The sequence below is a fragment of the Olea europaea genome, chromosome 1, assembly GCF_002742605.1.
Source record: "Olea europaea var. sylvestris chromosome 1, O_europaea_v1, whole genome shotgun sequence".
Classification (NCBI taxonomy): Eukaryota; Viridiplantae; Streptophyta; class Magnoliopsida; order Lamiales; family Oleaceae; genus Olea; species Olea europaea.
In genome coordinates this window covers 599,579-622,748 of record NC_036237.1, presented here as the reverse complement: position 1 = coordinate 622,748, position 23,170 = coordinate 599,579, and the positions used below count along the sequence as shown (strand labels likewise).

Below are 23,170 nucleotides of genomic sequence, written 5' to 3'. Positions count from 1 at the left end.
TTAATTACATAATATTTTTTTAAATTTGTTTTGTTCATATTATAATTTTTTTTCTTTTTAATTCTTTTCTCTGTATAGCCTGGGCACATTTTCTTTCCTTGAAGGAACTATAAATGGGTGATACATGTATCTTTGAACTAGTGAACAAATAAAAAATTCTCTTTACAAATGTAAACAATAACAGAACTGTAACTAGACCAAAAAGACTCCAAACATACCCAAAGCAATATCTTGTAAGCCTCGTTAAATATAAAAAATAATAAGCGAAAATTTTAAACTTCTCAAGTATATAAGAGTAAAGAAAGAAAGACCTAACTAACTTTTACACATTCAACAAAAAAAATCATATATTACATTAAATAAAGCCGAAGAAAATAAGAAACAAATCCACAAGAAAGCAAACATCAAACAAAAATATAAACTTCATAACCATATCCAAGAGAAAAATAAAACTCAGTTAGATTTTCACGTATATACAGAGACAAGAACATACATTTATACACAGAAATAAAAACTACATACCTTAAATAAATCTTAAAAAACTAAAAAACAGAAATACAAACAAAAAAAATTGCAAGAACATAGCCAAAAATAATCGTCACAAATTCTACGATTTTCTTCCCTACGATTGAGATGAGGACTGAGCGATTTTTTTCCCACAGAAAAAAATAAGAATTGGAGAGTCCCCCCCCTCGCCGGTACATGAAAGCTGAACTTTTGGACACAAATTGATTGAATTGAAGGAGGGAGAATGAGTGATATGAAAGAGTGATAGATAGTGGATTACTTTATATTTTTTTATAATATAATAAAAAAATCAAACTACTTTGACCAAATCCATATTAAACCAATTGAATGTGAAAACGCATTGGACAAAAATGATCAGTCCAGCTTTGTGTTAAAAAAAAAAAGCAGTAATTTCCACCTTCACCAATAAAAAAATTACAAAATTTTAAATATAAAAAAATTTAATACTAAAAAATAATAAGCGAAAATTTTAAACTTCTCAAGTATATAAGAGTAAAGAAAGAAAGACCTAACTAACTTTTACACATTCAACAAAAAAAATCATATATTACATTAAATAAAGCCGAAGAAAATAAGAAACAAATCCACAAGAAAGCAAACATCCAACAAAAATATAAACTTCATAACCATATCCAAGAGAAAAATAAAACTCAGTTAGATTTTCACGTATATACAGAGACAAGAACATACATTTATACACAGAAATAAAAACTACATACCTTAAATAAATCTTAAAAAACTAAAAAACAGAAATACAAACAAAAAAAATTGCAAGAACATAGCCAAAAATAATCGTCACAAATTCTACGATTTTCTTCCCTACGATTGAGATGAGGACTGAGCGATTTTTTTCCCACAGAAAAAAATAAGAATTGGAGAGTCCCCCCCCTCGCCGGTACATGAAAGCTGAACTTTTGGACACAAATTGATTGAATTGAAGGAGGGAGAATGAGTGATATGAAAGAGTGATAGATAGTGGATTACTTTATATTTTTTTATAATATAATAAAAAAATCAAACTACTTTGACCAAATCCATATTAAACCAATTGAATGTGAAAACGCATTGGACAAAAATGATCAGTCCAGCTTTGTGTTAAAAAAAAAAAGCAGTAATTTCCACCTTCACCAATAAAAAAATTACAAAATTTTAAATATAAAAAAATTTAATACTAAAAAAAATTCTCCTTTCACATAGAGAAAAATAATTGAAAAAATTAATTTCAATCATAAATAAAGAAAAAAGAATTCATAAAAATTTTAAATAGAAAAAATTATCTATAATATCAACAAAATAAATAAAAAAAGAAAAAAAAATTCAAAACGCAATTTTTTTTTTGCTCCATTCAGGAAGTGAATATTCACTATATGCATGGATTTTTAAGTAAATAATTAGATATATTTAATTTTTTTAAATTAAATATTAACAAAAAATTACAAAAACTCCGAGCACAGAGTGGTTAAGTTCCACAGAAATTTTATATCGAAATATAATATGAACAAAATTATTCCTCTTTATAAAAAAGGACAAAAAAATCTCTTCGCACGTAGAGATAGTCTCTCCTTTCAAAATGAGAGAACTTTCTTATTGAAAAGTGAAAAGGAGAGTTCTCCCCCCCTCACCCCTTGAAAGGAGCGAAACTCTCTGTGAAAGGAGTGTTTCTCTCCTTTCACGAAGAGTTTTCTCTCCCTCTCACGGAGTGATCCTCTTCAATGGTTGAAATTTTTTTCTTATTTATTTATTTTGTAATTTATTTTGTTGTTACTATAGATAATTTTTTTCTATTTAAAATTTGTATGAATTCTTTTTCTCTTTATTTATAATTTAATTTAATTTTTCAATATTAATTTTTCCTTGCCTTGAAAGAGAGAATGTGAGGTTTACTGTTCATTTTTGTCACATTGGTTTTCACATTGAACTGATTTGAAACTGGTCTGATACTTTGAATCTAACACACAATATTCTTTCTCTATTTTCTCACGCTATCAACCATATCTTATAATTTTATTAGTAGTAATATTTTTTTAAATAATATTTTGTCACACTATAGGTTTTTTTTTTTTTTTTAATTTGCGGAACAGAAACGATGTTGTTTTCTATTTTATTTGCAGCTTACATGCTTTAAATCTGATACAAAATATTTTTTCTTCATTTTCTTACACTATCAACTATCGACAATATCCTATAATTTTATTAGTAATAATTTTTTACATAAAAGTTATTCTTTATTTCTACATAAAAGTAACTTTTTATATTTTAGCAATAAAGAATAACTTTTATGTAAAAAATTATTTAAAAAATATTATTACTAATAAAATTATAGGATATGGTCGATAGTTGATAGCATGAGAAAATGAATAAAGAGTACCATGTCTCAGATTCAAAGCATATAAGCCGCAGATAAAAAAACGACGTCGTTTTTGGTCCACCAATTAAAAAAAAGCTACAGCGTGACAAAATATTATTTTTAAAAAAATATTACTACTAATAAAATTATAGGATATGGTTAATAGTTGATAGCGTGAGAAAATGGAGAAAGAGTATTATGTGTCAAATTCAAAATGATCAAATCAGTTCAATGTGACAAAAATGAAACACTAAAAAGATCATTTCAAGTTATTTAAAAGTAAAACGAACTTATAATTGTAAAATCTATTTATAAGTAAAAAAATATTAAATTAAAAATTTTTAAATATAAATATTTAGATATATTTATTTTTTAAATTAAGTATTAATAAAAAGATTGCACTATCTAGAATGTAAAAAGTTATTTATAAGTAAAAAAGCACTTCAAGTTATTTAAAAGTAATTAAAAAATTTATAATTGTAAAAGCTATCTATGGGTAAAAAAAATGTCTATCTCTCTTTCTCTTAGAATTGCAAAAGCTACTTATAAGTAAAAAAATATTACTTAAAATTTTTTAAGTATAAATATTTTGATATATTTACTTTTTTAAATTAAATATTAATAAAAAATTACACTATCTAGAATGTAGAAATTTACTTATAAGTAAAAAATCACTTCAAGTTATTTAAAAGTAATAAAAAACTTATAATTCTAAAAACTACTTATAAATAAAAAAAATATTAACTTCAACGTTTTTAAGTAAATATTAAGATATATTTAATTTTTTAAAATTAACTATTAATAAAAGAATTACTATAAATGAAATTTAAAAAAATAAAAATAAATAAAAAAATATATTTGCATGGAGAGGGTCTCCGTGCATGGATGGAGTGGAAACCCACTCCGTCCACCAAGTGTAATATGTTTTTTTTTTAAATTTTATTTATAATAATTTTTTTATCAATATTTAATTTTAAAAAATTAAATATATCTAAATATTTACTTAAAAATGCTAAAGTTAATATTTTTTTTTATCTATAAGTGGCTTTTACAATTATAAGTTTTTTTTATTACTTTTAAATAACTTGAAGTGATTTTTTTACTTATAAGTAACTTTTTACATTCTAGATATTATAATCTTTTTATTAATATTTAATTTAAAAAATAAATATATCTAAATAGTTATACTTAAAAATTTTAAGTTAATATTTTTTTACTTATAAGTAGCTTTTGCAATTATAAGAAGAGTGATTAATATATTTTTTTATCTATAAGTATCTTTCACAATTATAAATTTTTTTATTATTTTTAAATAACTTGAAGTGATTTTTTTAGTTATAAGTAACTTTTTACATTTTAGAAATAAAGAATAACTTTTATGTAAAAATTTATTTAAAAAAATATTATTACTAATAAAATTATAAAATATGATCGATAGTTGATAGAATACAAAAATTGAGAAAGAGTACTGTGTGTCAAATTCAAAGCATGTAAGCTGCAAGTAAAATAGAAAATGATGTCGTTTCTGGAGATCAATTAAAATTAAAAAAAGTTATGGTGTGACAAAATATTATTTTAAAAAATATTACTCCCTGCACAGAGTGATAACACTCCGTGCAAAAGCAGAGACTATCTCTTCGCGGATGGAGAGATTCTCTCCGTCAACGGAGGATTTTTATTTTTCATTTTTATATATCTGTTCATATTATATTTCGATATAAAATTCTTTTTAATTCTTTTAGGTAAAATTTAATTTGTTCAATTTTAATTAATTAAATAATATTTATATATTATTTATTTAATTTTTGTAACTTTCTTTTATTTTATTTGTTTAATTTGATTTAATAAAATAATCTTTATACATTTTTTTATGATAGAACGACATTCGTTAAATTTGAATTAAATAATATTTATTTTTTAAAATAATTTTAATTTAATTTAAAAAATTTATAATACTTTTTTGTGTATGCAATTTATATTTAATTCGTTTCTTTATTATATAATATATAGTATAGTGTTGCCTTTAATCAAGTGAAGTAGCATGTGAAAATGGAGAAATATTGTGGTGGAGGTGACATCGCAGTCGTGTGAAAATGGTGAAATGATGTGTGAAAAGAATGCTACAGTGTGATTAAATAGAATAATTTACTGTTACCAAACCAATTTAATGTGAAAACCTATGTGACAAAAATGAACAGTGAACTTCACATTATCTCTTTTAAGATAAGGAGTGATATGTGTCCGTCACTGATTAATATGAGAATTTCTAATGCAGAGTTTGTTGTATGGACCATTAAGGGGACTCTAAATTCAATTGGATTGAAAATTGTAGAGATCGATACAGGAATTTGTCTAATGGTATTTAATGGAGTGTACCGAATGGTGTACACCCCACTTACATGAGTATGGAACTCATGTGAAAGAAATGATATTTTATTCGAATGAGTCCCTCGCCCATGTGAGTAGGGTGTACACCATTAAGTACATCTCAATCTACCACTAGCAAAACCGTCAAATACAATTCAATTTATTTCTTGGAAAGGTCATTAAAAAGAGGCAAGCATGTACATGTATAGACTAAATTATATGGTTCCCATCTATATAAAGATGAATTATTCCACACGAAAATAGTGTTGCGGCGGGGACAAATTGGGGGCGTTGGAAGTGTTCCAATAATTAAAAAAATACTTCTAAAATTTGTTAAAAGACTTATGGTTATTAGATTTAACATAAAATGTAGATAATAATCTAATAAAATGAACATAACAAAGAAAAAGAAATATTTTAATTAATTTTAAATTTATTCAAAAAATAAATTTAATTTGTTGCAATACATGAAAAAAGAAAATGGTTCGATAAATTGATTATTATTCAATTGTCTTTTAAAAGTCATAAACTACAAAGAAAACTAATGGAAGTGTGGCTCGTAAATTGAACAATTTTAATTTAACTCTATCCTATAATTCATAAAATTATAATATAATGTAAGCTTCTATATAATCTCTTAAGTTCTTTGTTAGTTTGTCTTTCCCTTCATTTTAATAAAGAAGTCTGCGAAACTCTCACGATTTCAGGTGTACTTTTCAAATAAGTTGGAGAATTGTTCAAAGAGAAATGCTACATTACCTGGAGAAAATTTCACAAGGTTTGTACATGCTCTCACAAATAGGTGGGCCCCACTTTATTAAAAAAATATCCATAAAATCATGGGACCCACTTGTTTGTGAGTAACCTGTAGCAACCTTATTGAAATAATTCTAGTGTAACTCTGTATGTTTTTCAATGAAATAATTGGTCTTTTGTCCTCTGGTAATCTTGGAAAAAGAGGTTGGGGCTCCCTCCCACGTTTTACCTCCAGCGTGAGAGTTAGTAATCGTTTTTAGATAAATGACGTTAAAGAAATGTAGTAGTGAAAGAGGAAAGAATTTATCTTGGAAAAAGAAAGAACCCCTTTTACCTGACACGTTCATGGGATATTTATAGGCGTCTGGCATCACGTAATCGCTGGGCAGTTGCCATCCACGTGTACCCATCAGTTTAGCATCACGTAACCGCTGTGCAGTTGTCATCCACGCGTCCTTATGAGACTTACCCACTCTTCAGACGGGTTTTTCCATTTATTCGGTTACCCGGGTAGTGGGTTTAATAATAGCAGTTCGGATGGTTGTTGACTGATTCCAATGTTGTTTGAGTAGATGACGGTGGCTCCGCACGTGGCGGGGTCGGATTAGCATAGTAATTAGCACTCTAATATGACGAGCATTACTTAACATGCCAAACTTGTCTGTACCTTATGAACAAGTGAAAGTAGTATCGGTCGAGCTGACACTACGATAGTCGTCATTTCATGATAGGCTACCTGACATAGCAGGGGTCATTCTCTCTCTACTAGTCGTCCTGATCAATTATTTGAACCACATGATGTAAATTGTGAAATTTTTTCTTCTCTTGTTCAAAAATAACATGAAAACCAATTTTACAGGTTTCTTTTCGTGTCTTTCTTAACAATAAATTGATACGAGTCAACTTCAAATTTAAATATAACTGCGTACGTTTCTCTCAAAAGAAATTTCATGTACCATCAAGTTAACCATAATTTCAATTAGACCGAACTTTGTACCAGACAAAAAAAATTTATCCATTATATTTCAATTTTTCATTGTTGGGACAAACTGGGCATGGGAAGTGGTCCATTATCAAATATTTTAAAGGTGTTTATAATCCCATTACAATACCATTTTTAATTGCACTAAAGTTCTTCGTTCTTTGTTTATTATTGAATTCTTACTTTTTTTTGTGGCATTCTCATTCTCAATCTTCTATTAATCAGTATATTCTATATTGTTACTACTTTCTCCAGAAGCTATAGTTGATGACACAAATATTATTCCCCTGATATCACCAACCAGGCATCACCCCAAGATCAATCCATCAATCCCACCTTCGTTTCAAGCATGATTTTATATTATCTACCCACTTCACGAGAATGCTCTAAAATCGATTTGAAGAGGGGACATTCAGCTCTAATACCAATATGATACAGGTATTGTTACTACTTTATCCAAAAGCCATAGTTAATGGCTCAATTGCAATCTACCACATATCGCCTCATAATCAAGTCTAGGATCCATCTCAAGTCCAATTCGTCGGGCTCACCTCATTTTCAATCATAATCTTGCATTATGGGATACCCACATTTCGATCATTGGAGTGAGTGAAAATTGTCACAAAGTAAAGCTAAGCAAGAATCCGACTAGGGTAATTTTATGGAATATTTATAGATATTCTAAGTCTATAAGCCTTTCAAGTTTCAAGTTTCAAGTTTCAATCTTTTTAGGGCCTGTTTGAGCCAAATTATTTGAAAAAAAATGCATTCTTAAACAGTAATTTGCATTATTTCAACCATACATTCTTCAATAAAATAATATTACACGCAAATAAAAAACTTTTCCTTATTTTTTAACCATACATTTCACATCAATACACTATTCAAGAATGCATTATTTTCAAAATAATGTGGCTCAAACACCCCCTTATTGTTTCGGGACAGTGTCACTTCATCTTTGAAGAACTTAAAATATAGTTCTAACTATGACACGTGGCACTCACTTATGGGTCTAGTTGTTAACTTTCACAAAATTCTTTAGATCACATTTCTTAAGAGCATCACCAATGCATTCCACGGATTTGCAAAATTTTTTAAATAGAGATGAATATTGCAAGTTCATAGCTTTGTTCCTATCTAGGTGAAGTTTAAAAAGAATTAGTAAAGCTTAATTTATTCCTTTCCATTTTTTTATCGGGTAAATAAAAGTGTATTGATCAAAATTTTCCTAGACTTACAAAAACAAAAATTACAATCAACCTACGAACCCTAATCAAGAGACTCAAATTAAATCAAACATTATAACTTCGGCTAACTGTGAACATGGAGGGTCAAATCCTGTTGCTAACTTCTGGAAGATATATGAAGGGTGTTTCCTTCTTTTTATCTTTTTTGGCTGCGATTCTTTGCTCACTGATCGCCCTTTGAGCTTCTCATCACAAGTTGCCTTCGAACAGGGGCCATCAGAATCTGCAGCCCTTTTTTGATGATGATCCAATCTTTCCATGTCTTCAGAAAAAATAAATAAATAATAAATTAATTAATTTAGTTTGTTACCATAGAAAAATGAAATATTTAGATAATTGAACACGTTTTCTTTGTTCCAAATGAGCTGTATGAAAATAGGCGTAGTGGGACGCATAGGGGCAAACTGATGATTGTTCCACGTAGGGCGGCTCTTTGCAAATTGCTTTTCTTCCAACAAAGAATAATGCTGCTGCTTTCGGCACGCAAGACTCTAAACCCGTGCTTAATTGGTCTTACATCAATTTTTAAATAAATCTATTTGTAAGTTTTGAATGAACATAATCCTTTACACCCTCTCACATGTAGAGAAGTCTGCGTATAATCAATTATATGTGGGCCTCTCTCCATGTGAAGGGTATAAACGATTACGTATATTAAAAATGTACATGTACCATAGCCTTCTTAAGTATATATGAATTGTGTTATATGTATATTAAGATTTACATAATGGATTATATAACACAGCATGACGCTCTATCATTTTTCAATTTAAAGTCAAATCAATTTTTTCATCCAATCTTTTCCTTACATATCAAATTTATTTTCTACAACAAGGCCTGTTATAATCCTCCAACCCATTTGCCAAAAACTCTGGAGCATCTCATAAACACCGAAGAGGGGGCAAATAACGTTTGAGGATAGCAATACCACGTTCGAGCCTTTGAAATTGTTCCTGACAGCATTCGTGTTTCTTCATCTTGTTGCTGTATTTTTTCTTGATTTCGTTGTTTCTTCTTCATTCCTAATTGTTTTTCCAACACAGATTAGTCAAGTCAATTCGAACCCAAAAAGCCATATGTAGTACTAGAGGTGAATGGTGACTTGGGTGGGTGGTACCTTGACTGTTGGGATGTTGTGGGTTAGGGTAGAGGTTGGCGTAGGGGATTGTAATGTTGCTCGAACTAGGAAAGATAAAGATTTCATTTTTGGAAATATTCCTTTCTTCTTTTTTTTTTTGAATGAATATCCTTTTTATCTATATTATTATATTTTTTTTACTCTTTTAAAAATATATTTATACTTTTAAAAATGTTAGGGACCTCAACAAAATTTTTCTCCCAAAGCATACTGAGCCTATGTTCAGCCCCCCATTTTTACAATAGCTTTTTTTTTTTTTTTTTTTCAAAATTCATTTTCAACTACATATTCATACAATAAAATAATTTGCACGTAAATTCAAAAATTTTTACTTTCATTTTAACAATACATTATTCAACAAATCATTATTTCAATTTTTTTTTTCAAAAAATAAAAATAAAAATTAATGGCATGAAGTAGTTGTTTACTTTTGAATTATTATTTACAGAATTGGGGTAGGGATGGCAACGGGGCGGGGTTAGAGCGCCCCATCTCGCCCAAATCACGCCCTACCCCACATTAGATAGGGGAACACAGGGCATGCGGCGTGGGGATGGGGCAACATTTTGTCTCGTTGTTGCCCCGTTTAATTTTTTTATTTCTTTTTATTTTTTCAAAATTTCAAGTTACGTTAGAATAAAATACAAATTCAAAATAATTTTTAATAAGTAAATTGTCTAAAAGTAAAATTATTTTTAATATTTTTTCCCCCTTCATGGGATTAAGCATCCTCAACCCACCCCGTCCCACGCCTTGCCCTACGCTGCCGACACTTTCGGGGCAAGTTTATTTGCCCCATTTCAGGCCCGCGGGGCGAAGTTTCTTGCCATTACTAAACTGGGGTTATTTGAAGGCGACTTTCACGTGCTTAAAACCATTCCACACACCGTAAAAAGCTGGCCTAACTAGAAGCAAAGCACGGAGATATTGCCATATTGGTAAGTCTTTGTCCACCACCATATATATTCTTCTTCTTCACACAAACCAGAAGATTGAATGAAAAAAAGCTTGCTTAAAAACTCTCTTCAAAGAATATTGAGATTTGAGAATTTGGCTGGAAAATCATGTCAAGTTCTCGCCACCTTTCAGATAGCGGAAGAGTCGGCAAGGAGCCTGCGCCGGAGAAGTCCAACTTTGTGCACACATGCAATCTTTTGAGTCGGTATATTAAGAAGAAGGGGAATCTCAGAAATTTGAATCTTGAAATTGGTGGACAGGTGGAGAGCCTCGAATCCATAAGTATAATTTCATTTTTTCTTAATATTGTTGTGAAGTTGTTTGATATATTTCCTGAAAGACACTCCAACTTGTAGATCTGCCGAAATGAAAAGAAATTATCCTGTTGTGTTTATCAGCGATGATTTTAATTATTATTTCACCTGTATTCTGGCTAAGAAGATTATTGATTATAAGTTTGGGCTAAATCTTTTTACTTCTTTCAGTGAGGCCCGTATCATCGCAGCTTACATCCATTAATATAGAAGATGCTTCGAATGAATCTAGCACAAGGTTTGTTTCCTTTTTCATATCTATTTCTGCATAATTTCTAAAAACTGTAGATCCAGCCTTAAATATTCTTTCCTGATTTCAGCAAAGATGCAATAATGGCGCCTAACAATGCTCCATTGACAATGTTTTATGCGGGTAGAGTTCTTGTATTTGACGATTTTCCGGCTGAAAAAGCCTGGGAACTGGTGCAGTTGGCTAGCAACATAAACTCCAATATGGCTACTGGCAAAGAGAAAGTGATTCCTGACGGTGGTGTGGCCTCTAGCTCTGCTGCACAAGAATGGCGTCCACTACCAACCCAAGTTGACGGTTCTCTTGAGGCTGGTGGCATTTTTTCGAATACCTTTAATGAGAAAATGAATACTAGTGGTTCTAGCTCTGGTGCACACGGATGGCTTTTGCAACAGCCTCGATCTATTGGTTCTCGCAAGGCTAATGGCATATTTTCAAACTTTGTCATAGAAAAAGTGGTTGATGGTGCTGCGGCACCTAGCTATGGTGCACAAGAATGGCTTGCACCAAAACCTGAAGCTAATGGTTCTCGCAAGGCTACTGGCCTTTTTTCGTACCCCGTCATAGAGAAAATGAATACAGGCGGTGCGGTGATGTCTGCCTCTGGTGTGCAAGAATGGCTTCGACCTCTATGGAGAACAAATAGTTCTTGCAAGGATAGTGGTGTTTTGTCAGACCCTGTTAAAGTGAAAATGAATCCTGGTGGTGCTGTGGCATCTAGCTCTGGTGTGCGAGATTGGCTCTCTCCACAGCCTGAAAATAAAGGTTCTCACTTGGCCATTGGCACATCGTCGAGCTCTGTGGAAGAGAAAACAAACACTGGTGGTGTTATGGCCTCATTATCTAAATCACAGAACATGATTCCACCACAATCCGAAGCTAATGTTTCTGGTAATTGCATTTGCCTTCTAATGAAATTATGATTTTCCAATGAAAAGTTAGCAAGAAATGTCATTTTACTTAAATAAGTATTAATTGAATCTTTTATTCTTCAGATTTGCCAATTGCAAGGAGATCATCACTTCATCGATTCCTGGAGAAGAGGAAAGATAGGTGTGCAACTTTCTGAATGAACTATGATTTCGAAAAGGAAAAATGCAAATTAAAGGCATATCTGACTTTGTTTTAATTTTCGATTTCTGTTGATACAGAGCCGTTGCTAGGGGGCCTTATCAAATTCAAGAACAGCCAGCATCTTCTTCCAAGAGTGATGAACAGCTTGAGCTCAAATTATAGGCTTATAGCCATTTTTGTCTTTAGGATTTAGAGAACTTTTCTTGAATCAATATTGTATACATCATCAATTAGAAGATTCTCGGTAGGATTTGGCATATAAGTTTGTTTTGTTAGATTCAAGAGTAGTTGTGTTGTAGCTCCTAAATTATCATACAAGTAATACAATTTTGCGGTCTTTTTCTTCTTAGTACGCAGCCTTGAATTTCAGAATGTGACATACTACTACAAGTATTGAGCTAGTGGCGTTTGGTGGCAAACTTTAAAGGTGGCTGAGGGTTGATTGTGGATTTTAAAGCTGGCCAAGGGTTGGTGGCTGATGGGTACGGATGAGGTGAACTTGGTCTGGCAAGGACTCAAAGTGAGTGAGCAAAATTTTATCACGTCATTGATTTTGATTCGTATTTTGATTTATTTATTTATTTATTTTTTTAAAGAGTGTAAAGGTGAATAACTTAATAAATGTAAAACTAAAATTAGAAAGTCACTAACTGGATAAATAATAGAGGTAGTCAATTAGCAGGGCCAACCAAGTTGCTTCGTGTTTCAGTTCTCGTTTCAATTCCAATCTCGACAGTCGCACTTAAAAATTATGTTTAATTTGTGAACCATAAAATATTTGAATAATGTTACTTGTACATCAAGTGGTATCTGTTACGTGTTGACACACTTGGCTGACTTACTGGGGCCCATGGCCCACTCATCTCAAACCACGTGGCATCCCAGCCAAAGCTCCCAGGCCAACAGAAGTCAATCAGCATACTGAAACAACACACATGAGGTGGTCCAAATGCTGACGCCGAAGTGAATAGGCCAAGGTGNGGCCAACAGAAGTCAATCAGCATACTGAAACAACACACATGAGGTGGTCCAAATGCTGACGCCGAAGTGAATAGGCCAAGGTGATCTGTCTTGCCGAGGCCCGGATGCCCTAAGCAGCACTCCTCCCCGGAGATCCGACCTTACACAAGGATCCTTTTTGGTTGATTGATGGGACACCCATCATAGAGTGCAAGCATCTTGTCTTTTCAAAGTAGCGACGGCTCCGTCGATTAATAAATGTGTAGCAGGCTAGAAAGTCAAATGTGATATCTATAATTTGACATGTAAACTTACGAGATGAGTCCACGTGTATTCCCAACTGAGGGCTTTGATCTAACTTCTAATACTATAAATACTCCCTCATGCATCTCTCACAAGAATAATGCAAGATTCAATACAAGAATCAAGATTACATATTCTTTACTCTTTTAATACACTTTATTCAACAACCTGTTTACCATCTCGCAATACTTGGTCCACAAAATATGACTAATTATTGATAAAATTGGTTGATTATGACTTAATTTTATGCAATTTCATGTTATATGGCCATATTGATAGATATGATGGAATTCATGAGAAAAAGATTCAAAAAATGAGCAAAATGAAAGAAAATAAAAGTTCAGGGACCAAAGTGCAATTATCCAAAAGATGGTCCGAAGGACAAATCAAGGAAGTGAATGAGCTAAGTACCAATTTGGTGATATTATGAGATGATGGAAATAAAAGAAACAAGCGAAAACGGACTAAAGTTGAAGAAACTGAAAGTTCAGGGACCAAGTTGCAAATAATTCATAGATGAGACGGGCAATGAAATGAAGATTCAAGAGTGTTAGAGGTCAATCAGATGAGGAAATGAGTCAAAGAGGTGAAATATGGTCGAAGTATTATCAAGTATCAACTTTCAATCGAAAAAGTTATGCTCGTAATTTTTAGTCTATACTTGAGATCCATTTTTGGCACAGTAAATATCAGAATTTGAGAAAGCCTATTTCTATCAAAATTGTATATCTTTGAGTTTTCTTGCCAATGCACTTTGAATCACTTCAATCGGAGATCAGGAGAGAAAGTTATAATGTATTAGAGGCAAAAAAAAACACTTATTGGAGAGGATTTTGAGCGCAAGAACGAAGATTTACACGAAGAACTTCAAGATTTCTCAAGATTTCATAATCCGGTGATGCCTTTTATCCAAAATCTGATGTATTCTTTTATTTTAACCATATTAGGCAAAATTTTCATGTGCTAGGAGATAGATGTACCATGTAATTTGATCTTTAATTTTCTAGTTTTGTAATTTAACATTAAGACATATTTCTATTGTTTTGAATGATTTATATGCAATTATTGTTTCCGCAATTAAGGGTCCGTAATTGTGTAAGTTTGGGTGATTTATTATTGCATTCGAGAGAATTGAGATAGGTTCGACATAATATAAATCATTGTAGGGTCCTACAAGGGATAAAAATATACCGCTATACCCTACGTGAATCTTTAAGCGTTCATAAAATCGCATGCATTTTTACGTATGCACTTGTTATAGAAATATAGGCCGGTGATATGTAGAAATAGGTTCGATACATCTCGAGAGAGAGTATTGGATAGACTTAGGAACATTGATTCCTCACAATTGAAGTGTGTTGTCACAATGTGAAACTAGGGTTTTAAAGTGATAATTGCATGGAAAATCTTGATCCTAGTGTGTTTAATTTCTATTGATTACAACAAACGTGCGTTCTCAACATTTGATTTCATTTTAGAGTGTTAAAAAAATATTGTTTTGCATATTTAATTTAAGTCAATCATAAAAATTGCATAATTAAGGTTTTCTTTCCAAAATTAGGGTTTTAATTAGATTCACATCCACTTTAGTAATTTAGTTTTGGTTAAAGCGACGATAGGTAAAATTGAACTAATCAATATCTATGGGACGATATTCGAACTCATTTAATCTACTTTATTATTTGTTAACGAACCGTACACTTGCGATAATTTTAAATCAAAAGAAATAATTTCGTGAACAAAATTCGTACTCGCATTCTACAAACATCGATGGGTAATTATTGTACAATCATTATGCCAACATCTCGTCGAATTCCGAACGTTCTCGGCCTGCATTGTTGAGCCGCTCCCATACCCTTGATCGGTCCATTTGAGACCGTCTATTTGTCTTAGCGTGTTAGACTAAACTTACGTGTGCATGGGTGGATTCGAAATCTGTTGGCAATATTTTTTGGGGTCAACAGTATCCATCTAGTTCATCCTCTCACATGAAGAGAGACTTCAAGTAGGTCTCTCTCATTGTGAGGGATGGCTATTTTGGCGTACATATAGTAGCACTCATAATATTTTTATGGGTAGTGATACATGTACAATTTTCATGTACATATTTGTTGACACTCCACTCCCTTTGAAGGAGTGTCATCTATTATGTACATCAAATGTGTACAAATAAACTAATCCTATTTTTATCTATATTTGTAAACTATGCCTTATCTTGAATTTGGGATTTACATATTGACATAGGATATATTTTGTCTTACTATTTTCAAACCGTGTCCACATCTTGAGAGGGACACCCTTGTATGTGTATCCGTGGATGATGATAATAATAATAATAATAATAATAATAATAATAATAATAATAATAACTTGTATGTGTATCCGTGGATAATAATAATAATAATAATAATAATAATAATAATAATAATAATAATAATTAGTTTTTATTATTTGAAACACTTGTATAGTACTTGTTAAATTTTTTTATTTTTTATTTTTTTGGTGGTAAAAAGGTTATGGAGAAACGTGAAATATGATGTTTTTAAAGAATTTACAGTTGAATATAAATGTAAAAAAAGTTATTCTCGAGATAAAAAGTTAAAATTTTTCATACATAATGGTGGTCAAATTCAATTCAAATCATTCTCTCTTGGCTCCTTTTTGTCTCTATCTCTCTCTCTCTTTTTTTTTTTTTAATCAAAATTCTTTTTTTCCCCTATATATTCATTATATATTCATTTTCATCCATACATTCATACAATAAAATCTATCTTTGGCCCCCCAAATTATTTTCATATTGAACCCTGGACATGTAAGAGTTTCAAATAGAATCTTTTAGCTATTGTTCTTGAGAAATCGCCCGATCTATCCCTTTTCTCGAAAGAAGTTTTTACGAGATCCCTATCCAAATTTTGTTAAAAAAAAATAAGTATTTTGGAATAATGATATTTTGGAAAATATATAGTTAAAAAAATGAAAAAAAAAATCAATTTTCTTATAAAATTATTTTATTTGAGAATGTATGGTTGAAAATGAATTTTGAAAAAATGAGGGCCAAACAAAGGCAAAATATCTACGCATAAAATCAAAATTTTTCCTTACTTTCTAATTACACATTTCTAAAAATTCATTATTCAAATCAATGTTTTTCCGTAAAAATGGCCCCAAACATGGACTTAGTTTAAACCGATAGAACACTTCTATAACTTGGTACATGAAGTTTTCAAAAATTTGCACACTGAGCTTGATGACTGAGAACGAGCACGAAGATAAGATCTAAGATCCGAAACAAAGGCCTCGAAATATGTCATCTACGTCTCTCAAGTGCTTAAGTTAGCAAAAAGGGAGAATATAAACTTTCCCAAAAGACGAGTAAGGGCCATTTATTTATAGAACTCAGCAATGCAATTTCAATAGGATTGGGTTACTTGGATGCCTTATCCCTTCAAGAGTCTCAAAAGGCGTGAGAGTCCTATGAAAGTTAGACATTAGAACTTTATGAAAATTGTGAATCTACCAATATAGGAAGGAATTTGTACTCTGAAAATAGAATCCTCTTAAGTTAGGGAGCTTTGACGATAGTGGGGAAAAGAGTAGCCTGGAGTACACAATGCTGAAGTTCATCAAAGATCGAGGGTGAGTCGACGCCAAGGAACCCGAGGAAGTTTTGACCGAAGGATGAGCTCAAGGATACATAAAACTTGGGCTCGGGTTCATGGATATCAGGGTCATACGTAAATTACACACATCGATATATGATGTATAAGAAAATTTATATCGAAACAAGTTTTTCGTACTCCAAATATATTTTGTGACATTCCCAGAATCCTCAATCTTTTTTTAGAAAAAGGAAATTAGGCTGGGAATGAGTCGAGCTTTTCTCTTTCTCATCGCGGATATAATTGGCCGTATTATCATCGCGGACCACTAACCTATCCAATTTCCCCCTCGTCGCTGGGGCATCCGTCTCTCTCTCTCTCTCTCCCCTTTTTTCTTCGAGGTCCTTCTTCTCTCTCTGTATCCCTGGTTTCGAACCCTAGAATTTCTCTCCGATCAATAAGTTAAGTGGATTTACGTAAATTAAAATCAGAGTCCCCGAAAATGCAGAATCAGAGACTGAAGCAACAGCAACAACAACAGCAGGCCTTGATGCAGCAGGCTTTTCTTCAGCAACAGTCGCTTTATCACCCTGGCCTCTTGGCTGCTCCTCAGGTTCCAGTTTCTGTATTCTGTTTTAATTTTCTGTGGTAATCAATATAACTCAGTGCTATTTGCTTGTTGAGTGTTTTTGTCGTATGAGTGCGTGTTTTTGCAATTTTGTAGTTGTTTTTTCTCAATGAGCATTTGTTGTGCATTAATACGACCAGTTTGGTTTTTGGTTTTCCATCCTCCTGATTTCGTGCAAAAGTACTTTATTTTAACGATCACTCCATTGTGCTGTCTCCTCCCCGAGTTTTGTGAAATCAAGGTTGTTTTCATTGGCTTTTTGGAAACTGGTCTAATTATTTGCGCATGAATTTTGATTTCATTGAAAAGGGAACTTTGAGATTATGTAGGAGGTTGGAGTTGAGGTTGTAAAGTCGGATTTCCCCCCTTTCTTGTATATCATTGCGTGTTTTATTCCTATTATTTTTTTTTCCTTGGAGAAGTACCTTTGTTTGTTATACATGTTTCGATGCATGTTCAAGTTTTATGATTCTGTCAATATTTTGGTAATAGTTTTAATGTTCTGGTAATTCTTGTGTTCTTTTCAATAAACGAGTGCTGTGATATTAAATATCTTTGGAGGCGAAAGGTTAATACAAATAAGTAGCATGTTTATTGTTTGAGTTTATGTGAACAACTTATAAGAAAGAATTTCCTGTTGCCCTGCTGTGTTGAGAGCGGATGGGTTGTTGCTGAAGACAGAGGTTATATGGTTGTCCATAGTTGTCAACCTTTTTAAGAAAAGCTGCATTTGCCGCTGGTTGAGAATTAAAAAGAGATATGGTTGGGAATCCGAAGGAAAAGAAGCTTGATAGGGAAATGATGTATCTTGTGCTCTGGGGTGTGTTACCTTTATGGACATTTCTGATCTAAAATTCCATTATCAATATGAACACTTTACAGATATAAATTATATTATGTCCTATGTTTTTTAAATTGCCATTCTGTTATCTGAATGTCTTGGCATTTGTTTTTGCTGTCTGCTTTTGTTCAACAGCAACTACAATTTAGTCTTCAATAACATTTAAATAACATTTCCTCATCGTTTTCTTATCTTCTTTTTCCTTTATTCCCTTGAGTTGAAGGTTGACGTGGGATATAAATTAGGAAGTTCCTTTCCTTTCGTTTTTTTTATTTTTATTTTTTATTTTTTTTAATTTTCTATTTTTGCAGATTGAGCCAATCCCGAGTGGAAATCTGCCTCCTGGGTTTGATCCAAGTACATGCCGCAGTGTGTGAGTGTTGTTTAGACAGTTTTTTAGTTTTGTTTCTTTTCTCTTTTTCCGTGATTTCCCAGCTTGTGTCATCGTGAATGTTTTGAATCTGTCTTTAATGAGTCCTATGAACCTTCACATCATTACTGTCTGTCACGTGCCTTGCTGCCATTTGCATAACCAAAACTTAATCGGTCAAAATTTTTAGTGGCTTTATTGATCTTCTCTATTTTGTAGCATAAAATTTTTTTGTCGTTATTCTCTTGTTTAACATATATGTGCTGCTTTATTTAGTATCATCTCGTTTTGTAATCTCTGGAGGGAATCCTTATAATTTTGACTATTTTTCTTTGTTTCTTTTCTTTTGAACTTCTAGGTTTTTTATTTTTGAGGAAATGCAGGTATGTTGGAAACATTCACACGCAGGTAACTGAGCCACTTCTTCAAGAAGTTTTTGCAAGCACTGGTCCTGTGGAAAGCTGTAAGCTTGTTAGAAAAGAAAAGGTAAATCTTATGTGTGCTGTTTCTGGTGATTTATAATTATAAGTTGTGTTGGATTTTATGCGCAAAATTAAAGAGATGGAAAAAAAAATCAACACAAGAATTTACGTGGTTCAGCGGTGTGCCTACATCCACGAGAGCGAAGCGGAGATATTTTTATTTAGTTTTGAAAAATAGGATTACAACATATTATTTATATTAACCCAAACCTGGACCCATATAAGACTTTAAGATCCGTACAAGAAATACCCCTATACTGTATCGCGGGGGCGTTGCCCCAGCACCTCCAAACCATTCAGCGTTCCTAACAACCAAACAGTGAATTAAACCTACGCAAGGCCAATGCCGTCGCTCCGCTCCTCTCACTCCACCCCGCTTCACGACGGCATCGGTCCATTTGATTCAGGACCTATGTTCCACTCTATATGAGTCACATGCACAACAAGTTGGCAGGCATGGACTTAGATTTCTAGTAATGATGATTTTTCTTGTATTTATAATATGCTTTGGTCAATTGCAGTCATGCTATGGGTTTATCCATTATTTTGATCGTAGATCAGCTGGACTTGCGATACTATCTCTTAATGGAAGACATCTGTGAGTAGGAAATATTGAAGGTCCAATATTAAAATCTTTTCGAATTCGGACGTGTATATATATCTAATTATGCATTTTTCAGGTTTGGGCTGCCTATTAAAGTTAACTGGGCATATGCTAGTGGTCAGAGGGAGGACACATCAAGTGGGTCCATAGTTTTATGATTTCATATGTGTGTTTCGTTTTCTCGTTATCAAGTTGGTGTCTTGTGATTTTTGGTGCAATGACACTTTATACCTTCTATGTAGGTCACTACAATATTTTTGTTGGTGATCTCAGTCCTGAGGTTACTGATGCCATGTTGTTCACATGCTTTTCTGTTTACCCAAGTTGTTCGTAAGCTCCCCCCATATATCTTTTATTTGTTGCATGTATATGCATTCACTCACAGGCATGCTCTTTTTCTTGATTTCAATCTTCGTCCCAGACTACTTTTTTTAGTGGAATAGGGGATTGTGAGGCTAGTTTTGTACGAACACGAGGACAAAAGAAAGGGAAATATTAGTTTTGCTAGAAATTAATTAAGTAGTTTAATTTACGAGGTGCTGATTGTTTTGTTTTGGTCTTTAGTGATGCAAGGGTTATGTGGGACCAGAAGACTGGACGCTCTAGGGGATATGGGTTTGTCTCCTTCCGGAGTCAGCAGGTATATTTTCGTGCATTAATTTGAATTTATTTTGGAACGTGCAATTTTCCTCTTTTCTAGTTTAATTCGTGGATTTTCCTTTCAGGATGCCCAAAGTGCAATCAATGATCTAACTGGTCAGCACAGTGTGAACCATTTCTTTTCATATGTTTTATTTGCATGTATCTGTTTTGATATTTTGGCATGGCTATGATGTGTTACGATCTTTTCATAAGCAAAAGATCACAAAGCTTAGGCAATACTTTTCTATTTGTCAATTTATCAGGAAAATGGCTGGGCAGTAGGCAGATGCGCTGTAACTGGTCCGCAAAAGGTGCTGGTGCCAGTGATGACATGCAGAATGCCGATTCTAAAAGTGTCGTGGAACTGACAAATGGCTCCTCCGGTGAGCAAGTTTGGATGAAAATTGCAATAAGAATTCATGAGAAATGTATAGAAAATGCTTTTGCAGAAAAGACCAATGGTAGTGATTGCTCTAAAATAAGAAAGTGGCATGGATTGCTTACATATGAGTAATTTATTTTCCATGTTGCCATAAATTTTGATCTAGGTGTGGTTTTGTGATTAATTTAATGATATATTGATGATTCTATGATTTGCCCATCATTATCAATTGAGGTCAATAATATTTAGATTAATTGGTTTTTGTTTTGACAGAAGATGTTAAAGAGGCAGCAAATAGTGATGCTCCCGAGAATAACCCTCTGTACACAACTGTGTATGTCGGTAATCTTGCTCCAGAGGCAAGAAGCTCTTTCCCTTGTGCTTATTGTTCTTTTCCAACATGCAACACCTTCCCCCAAGCCCCACAAAAGAATTCTGTCTAGCAAGATTTATTTTCAGTTTCTGTTTTTAGTGTACACTTGATTCAAGTCAGTAAGTACTTCTGATGCTCGTGGACAGTGTTATTGGTTTTCTAATACTGAAAGGAAAAGAATTTCTAGAAGCTTTTAAATCCTTAAAATATGTGTTTTCCAATCTTTCTGCCTACGCCTTCATTTTGCCAGGTAACCCAGGTTGATCTCCATCGCCACTTCCATGCCCTTGGTGCTGGAGCAATTGAGGAAGTTCGCATTCAGCGTGATAAAGGGTTTGGTTTTGTAAGATACAGTACCCATGAGGAGGCTGCAATGGCTATTTCAATGGGAAATACATTTCTCTGTGGAAAACAAATTAAGGTTTGTCTTAAATTAATTTTAGTAATTATATCAGTTGTGGGCTCCACGTAACGTATTTAGTCAAGCCATTTTTTGAAAAACAATAATGAATTTAACATGTTCTCTTTTCAATCCATGTGAGTTCCAGATATGGCACATAATTTCACCTCCCTTTTCTTGGAAATCCTTGAATCTTCTCCATCTTTTATTTTTTTATTGGTATGTTGCCGCAATTTAAAAACAACCATTTTATTTAAATCAAGCAGCACTGAAATTGTATATATTCAGGAATGTTGTTATAAGTTTGCTGATCACTTTCTTTCAGTTTTTACTTGCATGTAGAGGTTTTGGTTATAGGTAGTTTTCATTAGCAAGGCAGCAGAAATGTGTGAACATCCATTTTGTCAACATCTACCTGTAGTGGGAGATGTGGAATGCGATAGATTAACCTACCAATCATTTCCCGACTTTTTAGTCATGTTTCTACCGTAGGTTGTCTGGAGTAAAATTACTGAATGTATTTTTAGGTTTATTGTTTTGGAAATTTTTTTGGATGCCTTCAGTGTTCATGGGGTAACAAGCCAACTCCACCTGGGTCAAGCTCAAACCCTCTCGCGCCTCCTGCCCCTGGACCCTCGCCAGGCATTTCAGCAACTGACCTTTTGGCTTATGAACGGCAACTCGGTTTGAGCAAGATGAGTGGTGTTCATGCCCTCATGCAACCCCATGGGAAGCAAGCATCCATGGGAATGGGTGCTGCTGCAAGCCAGGCTATATATGATGGTGGTTTCCAGAATGTAGCTGCCACCCAGCATCTCATGTATTACCAGTGATTTCAGACACCGAGTCATACTTGAGCTCCTCCTTTAGTTTGTATGATTTATGTAATGCTTCTGTATTGCAACAGTTTTTCAACTTTTTGTATTGATACGTGTTATGTATGTTTTTTCATAAATGATTTTATTATTGAGGAAAATTGGTCTCCATCGTGCTTTATGTAGGTGCTATTCTCCAGAGTTGTGCGTGTAATTCTGTTTTGCTATATCTCTACCTTGTAAATGTGACGATAGAATCTGACAGACATCAAATTTTGTTTTTGGATCAAGCGGAGTGCTATAAATCGTTGAAAATGAGGCCTGTCATATACAAAATTCCAACAGAGTGAGGGTGAGAGGAAAGGGAGACGTCTAGTTGTTGCAATAGAGGACGAAGAAGATGAGTGTTAACGTTGATGAACACGAAAAAATAACACCAGTGGAAGGCTGTTGCCTCCTAATAATGCTGCTATGAGACTCGAAGATTGAACATTCCAGCAGCCGGAAAACAACAAACGGCACTTTTTAGAATGGAACATAAAGGGGAGGAAAAATGAGGCAGTTGCAATTTTCTCATTTCCAAATTAACGTGAAGAGATCAAAATTAAACTGGTGTGTCCAAGTGATGTCATGTATGCTCTTTGGTTGTTTGAAGGCAATTCAGACTGGGCCACCGCCAGCAGATATACTATGCAAGTACGTTGTTTTGTCGTCTTTGCTTGTTTAGGGGCCTTTTTATGTAAATTTTGTGAAAAGTAATATTTTTGAAAAATGTGTAGTTGAAATAGTAAGACAACTAACGGAGGGGTTT

At 33.0% G+C, this 23,170-nt stretch overlaps 2 protein-coding genes across 3 annotated transcripts; both read left to right on the top strand.

The window, feature by feature from the left end:
- Positions 1-10,235: 10,235 nt before the first annotated feature.
- On the top strand, positions 10,236-12,309 carry LOC111404590. The gene is made up of 5 exons (XM_023033394.1): positions 10,236-10,604; positions 10,808-10,874; positions 10,957-11,777; positions 11,882-11,939; positions 12,038-12,309. Exons 1-5 carry the CDS (start codon positions 10,430-10,432, stop codon positions 12,120-12,122), a joined length of 1,206 nt encoding a protein of 401 aa, XP_022889162.1. The 5' UTR covers positions 10,236-10,429; the 3' UTR covers positions 12,123-12,309.
- Positions 12,310-16,852: 4,543 nt separating this feature from the next.
- On the top strand, positions 16,853-22,540 carry LOC111404478 (oligouridylate-binding protein 1B-like). Of its 2 annotated transcripts, none has more exons than XM_023033341.1 (12): positions 16,853-17,435; positions 18,603-18,664; positions 19,045-19,147; positions 19,665-19,741; positions 19,824-19,885; positions 19,990-20,077; positions 20,312-20,387; positions 20,473-20,503; positions 20,653-20,772; positions 21,048-21,130; positions 21,395-21,565; positions 22,108-22,540. In XM_023033341.1, exons 1-12 carry the CDS (start codon positions 17,325-17,327, stop codon positions 22,375-22,377), a joined length of 1,254 nt encoding a protein of 417 aa, XP_022889109.1. In that variant the 5' UTR covers positions 16,853-17,324; the 3' UTR covers positions 22,378-22,540. The 2 variants fall into 2 exon arrangements, with proteins under 2 accessions (XP_022889109.1, XP_022889068.1); XM_023033300.1 differs by having other exon boundaries at positions 16,993-17,435; positions 21,045-21,130.
- Positions 22,541-23,170: the final 630 nt, after the last annotated feature.

Excerpts from the sequence above, each read along its gene's own strand:
- LOC111404590 (XM_023033394.1), top strand. The coding sequence starts at position 10,430 with ATGTCAAGTTCTCGCCACCTTTCAGATAGCGGAAGAGTCGGCAAGGAG. Across the intron at positions 10,605-10,807 it reads GGAGAGCCTCGAATCCATAA|TGAGGCCCGTATCATCGCAG; the intron begins GTATAATTTCAT and ends TACTTCTTTCAG. Across the intron at positions 11,778-11,881 it reads ATCCGAAGCTAATGTTTCTG|ATTTGCCAATTGCAAGGAGA; the intron begins GTAATTGCATTT and ends TTTATTCTTCAG.
- LOC111404478 (XM_023033300.1), top strand. The coding sequence starts at position 17,325 with ATGCAGAATCAGAGACTGAAGCAACAGCAACAACAACAGCAGGCCTTG. Across the intron at positions 18,665-19,044 it reads CCAAGTACATGCCGCAGTGT|GTATGTTGGAAACATTCACA; the intron begins GTGAGTGTTGTT and ends GAGGAAATGCAG. Across the intron at positions 20,504-20,652 it reads TGCAATCAATGATCTAACTG|GAAAATGGCTGGGCAGTAGG; the intron begins GTCAGCACAGTG and ends TCAATTTATCAG.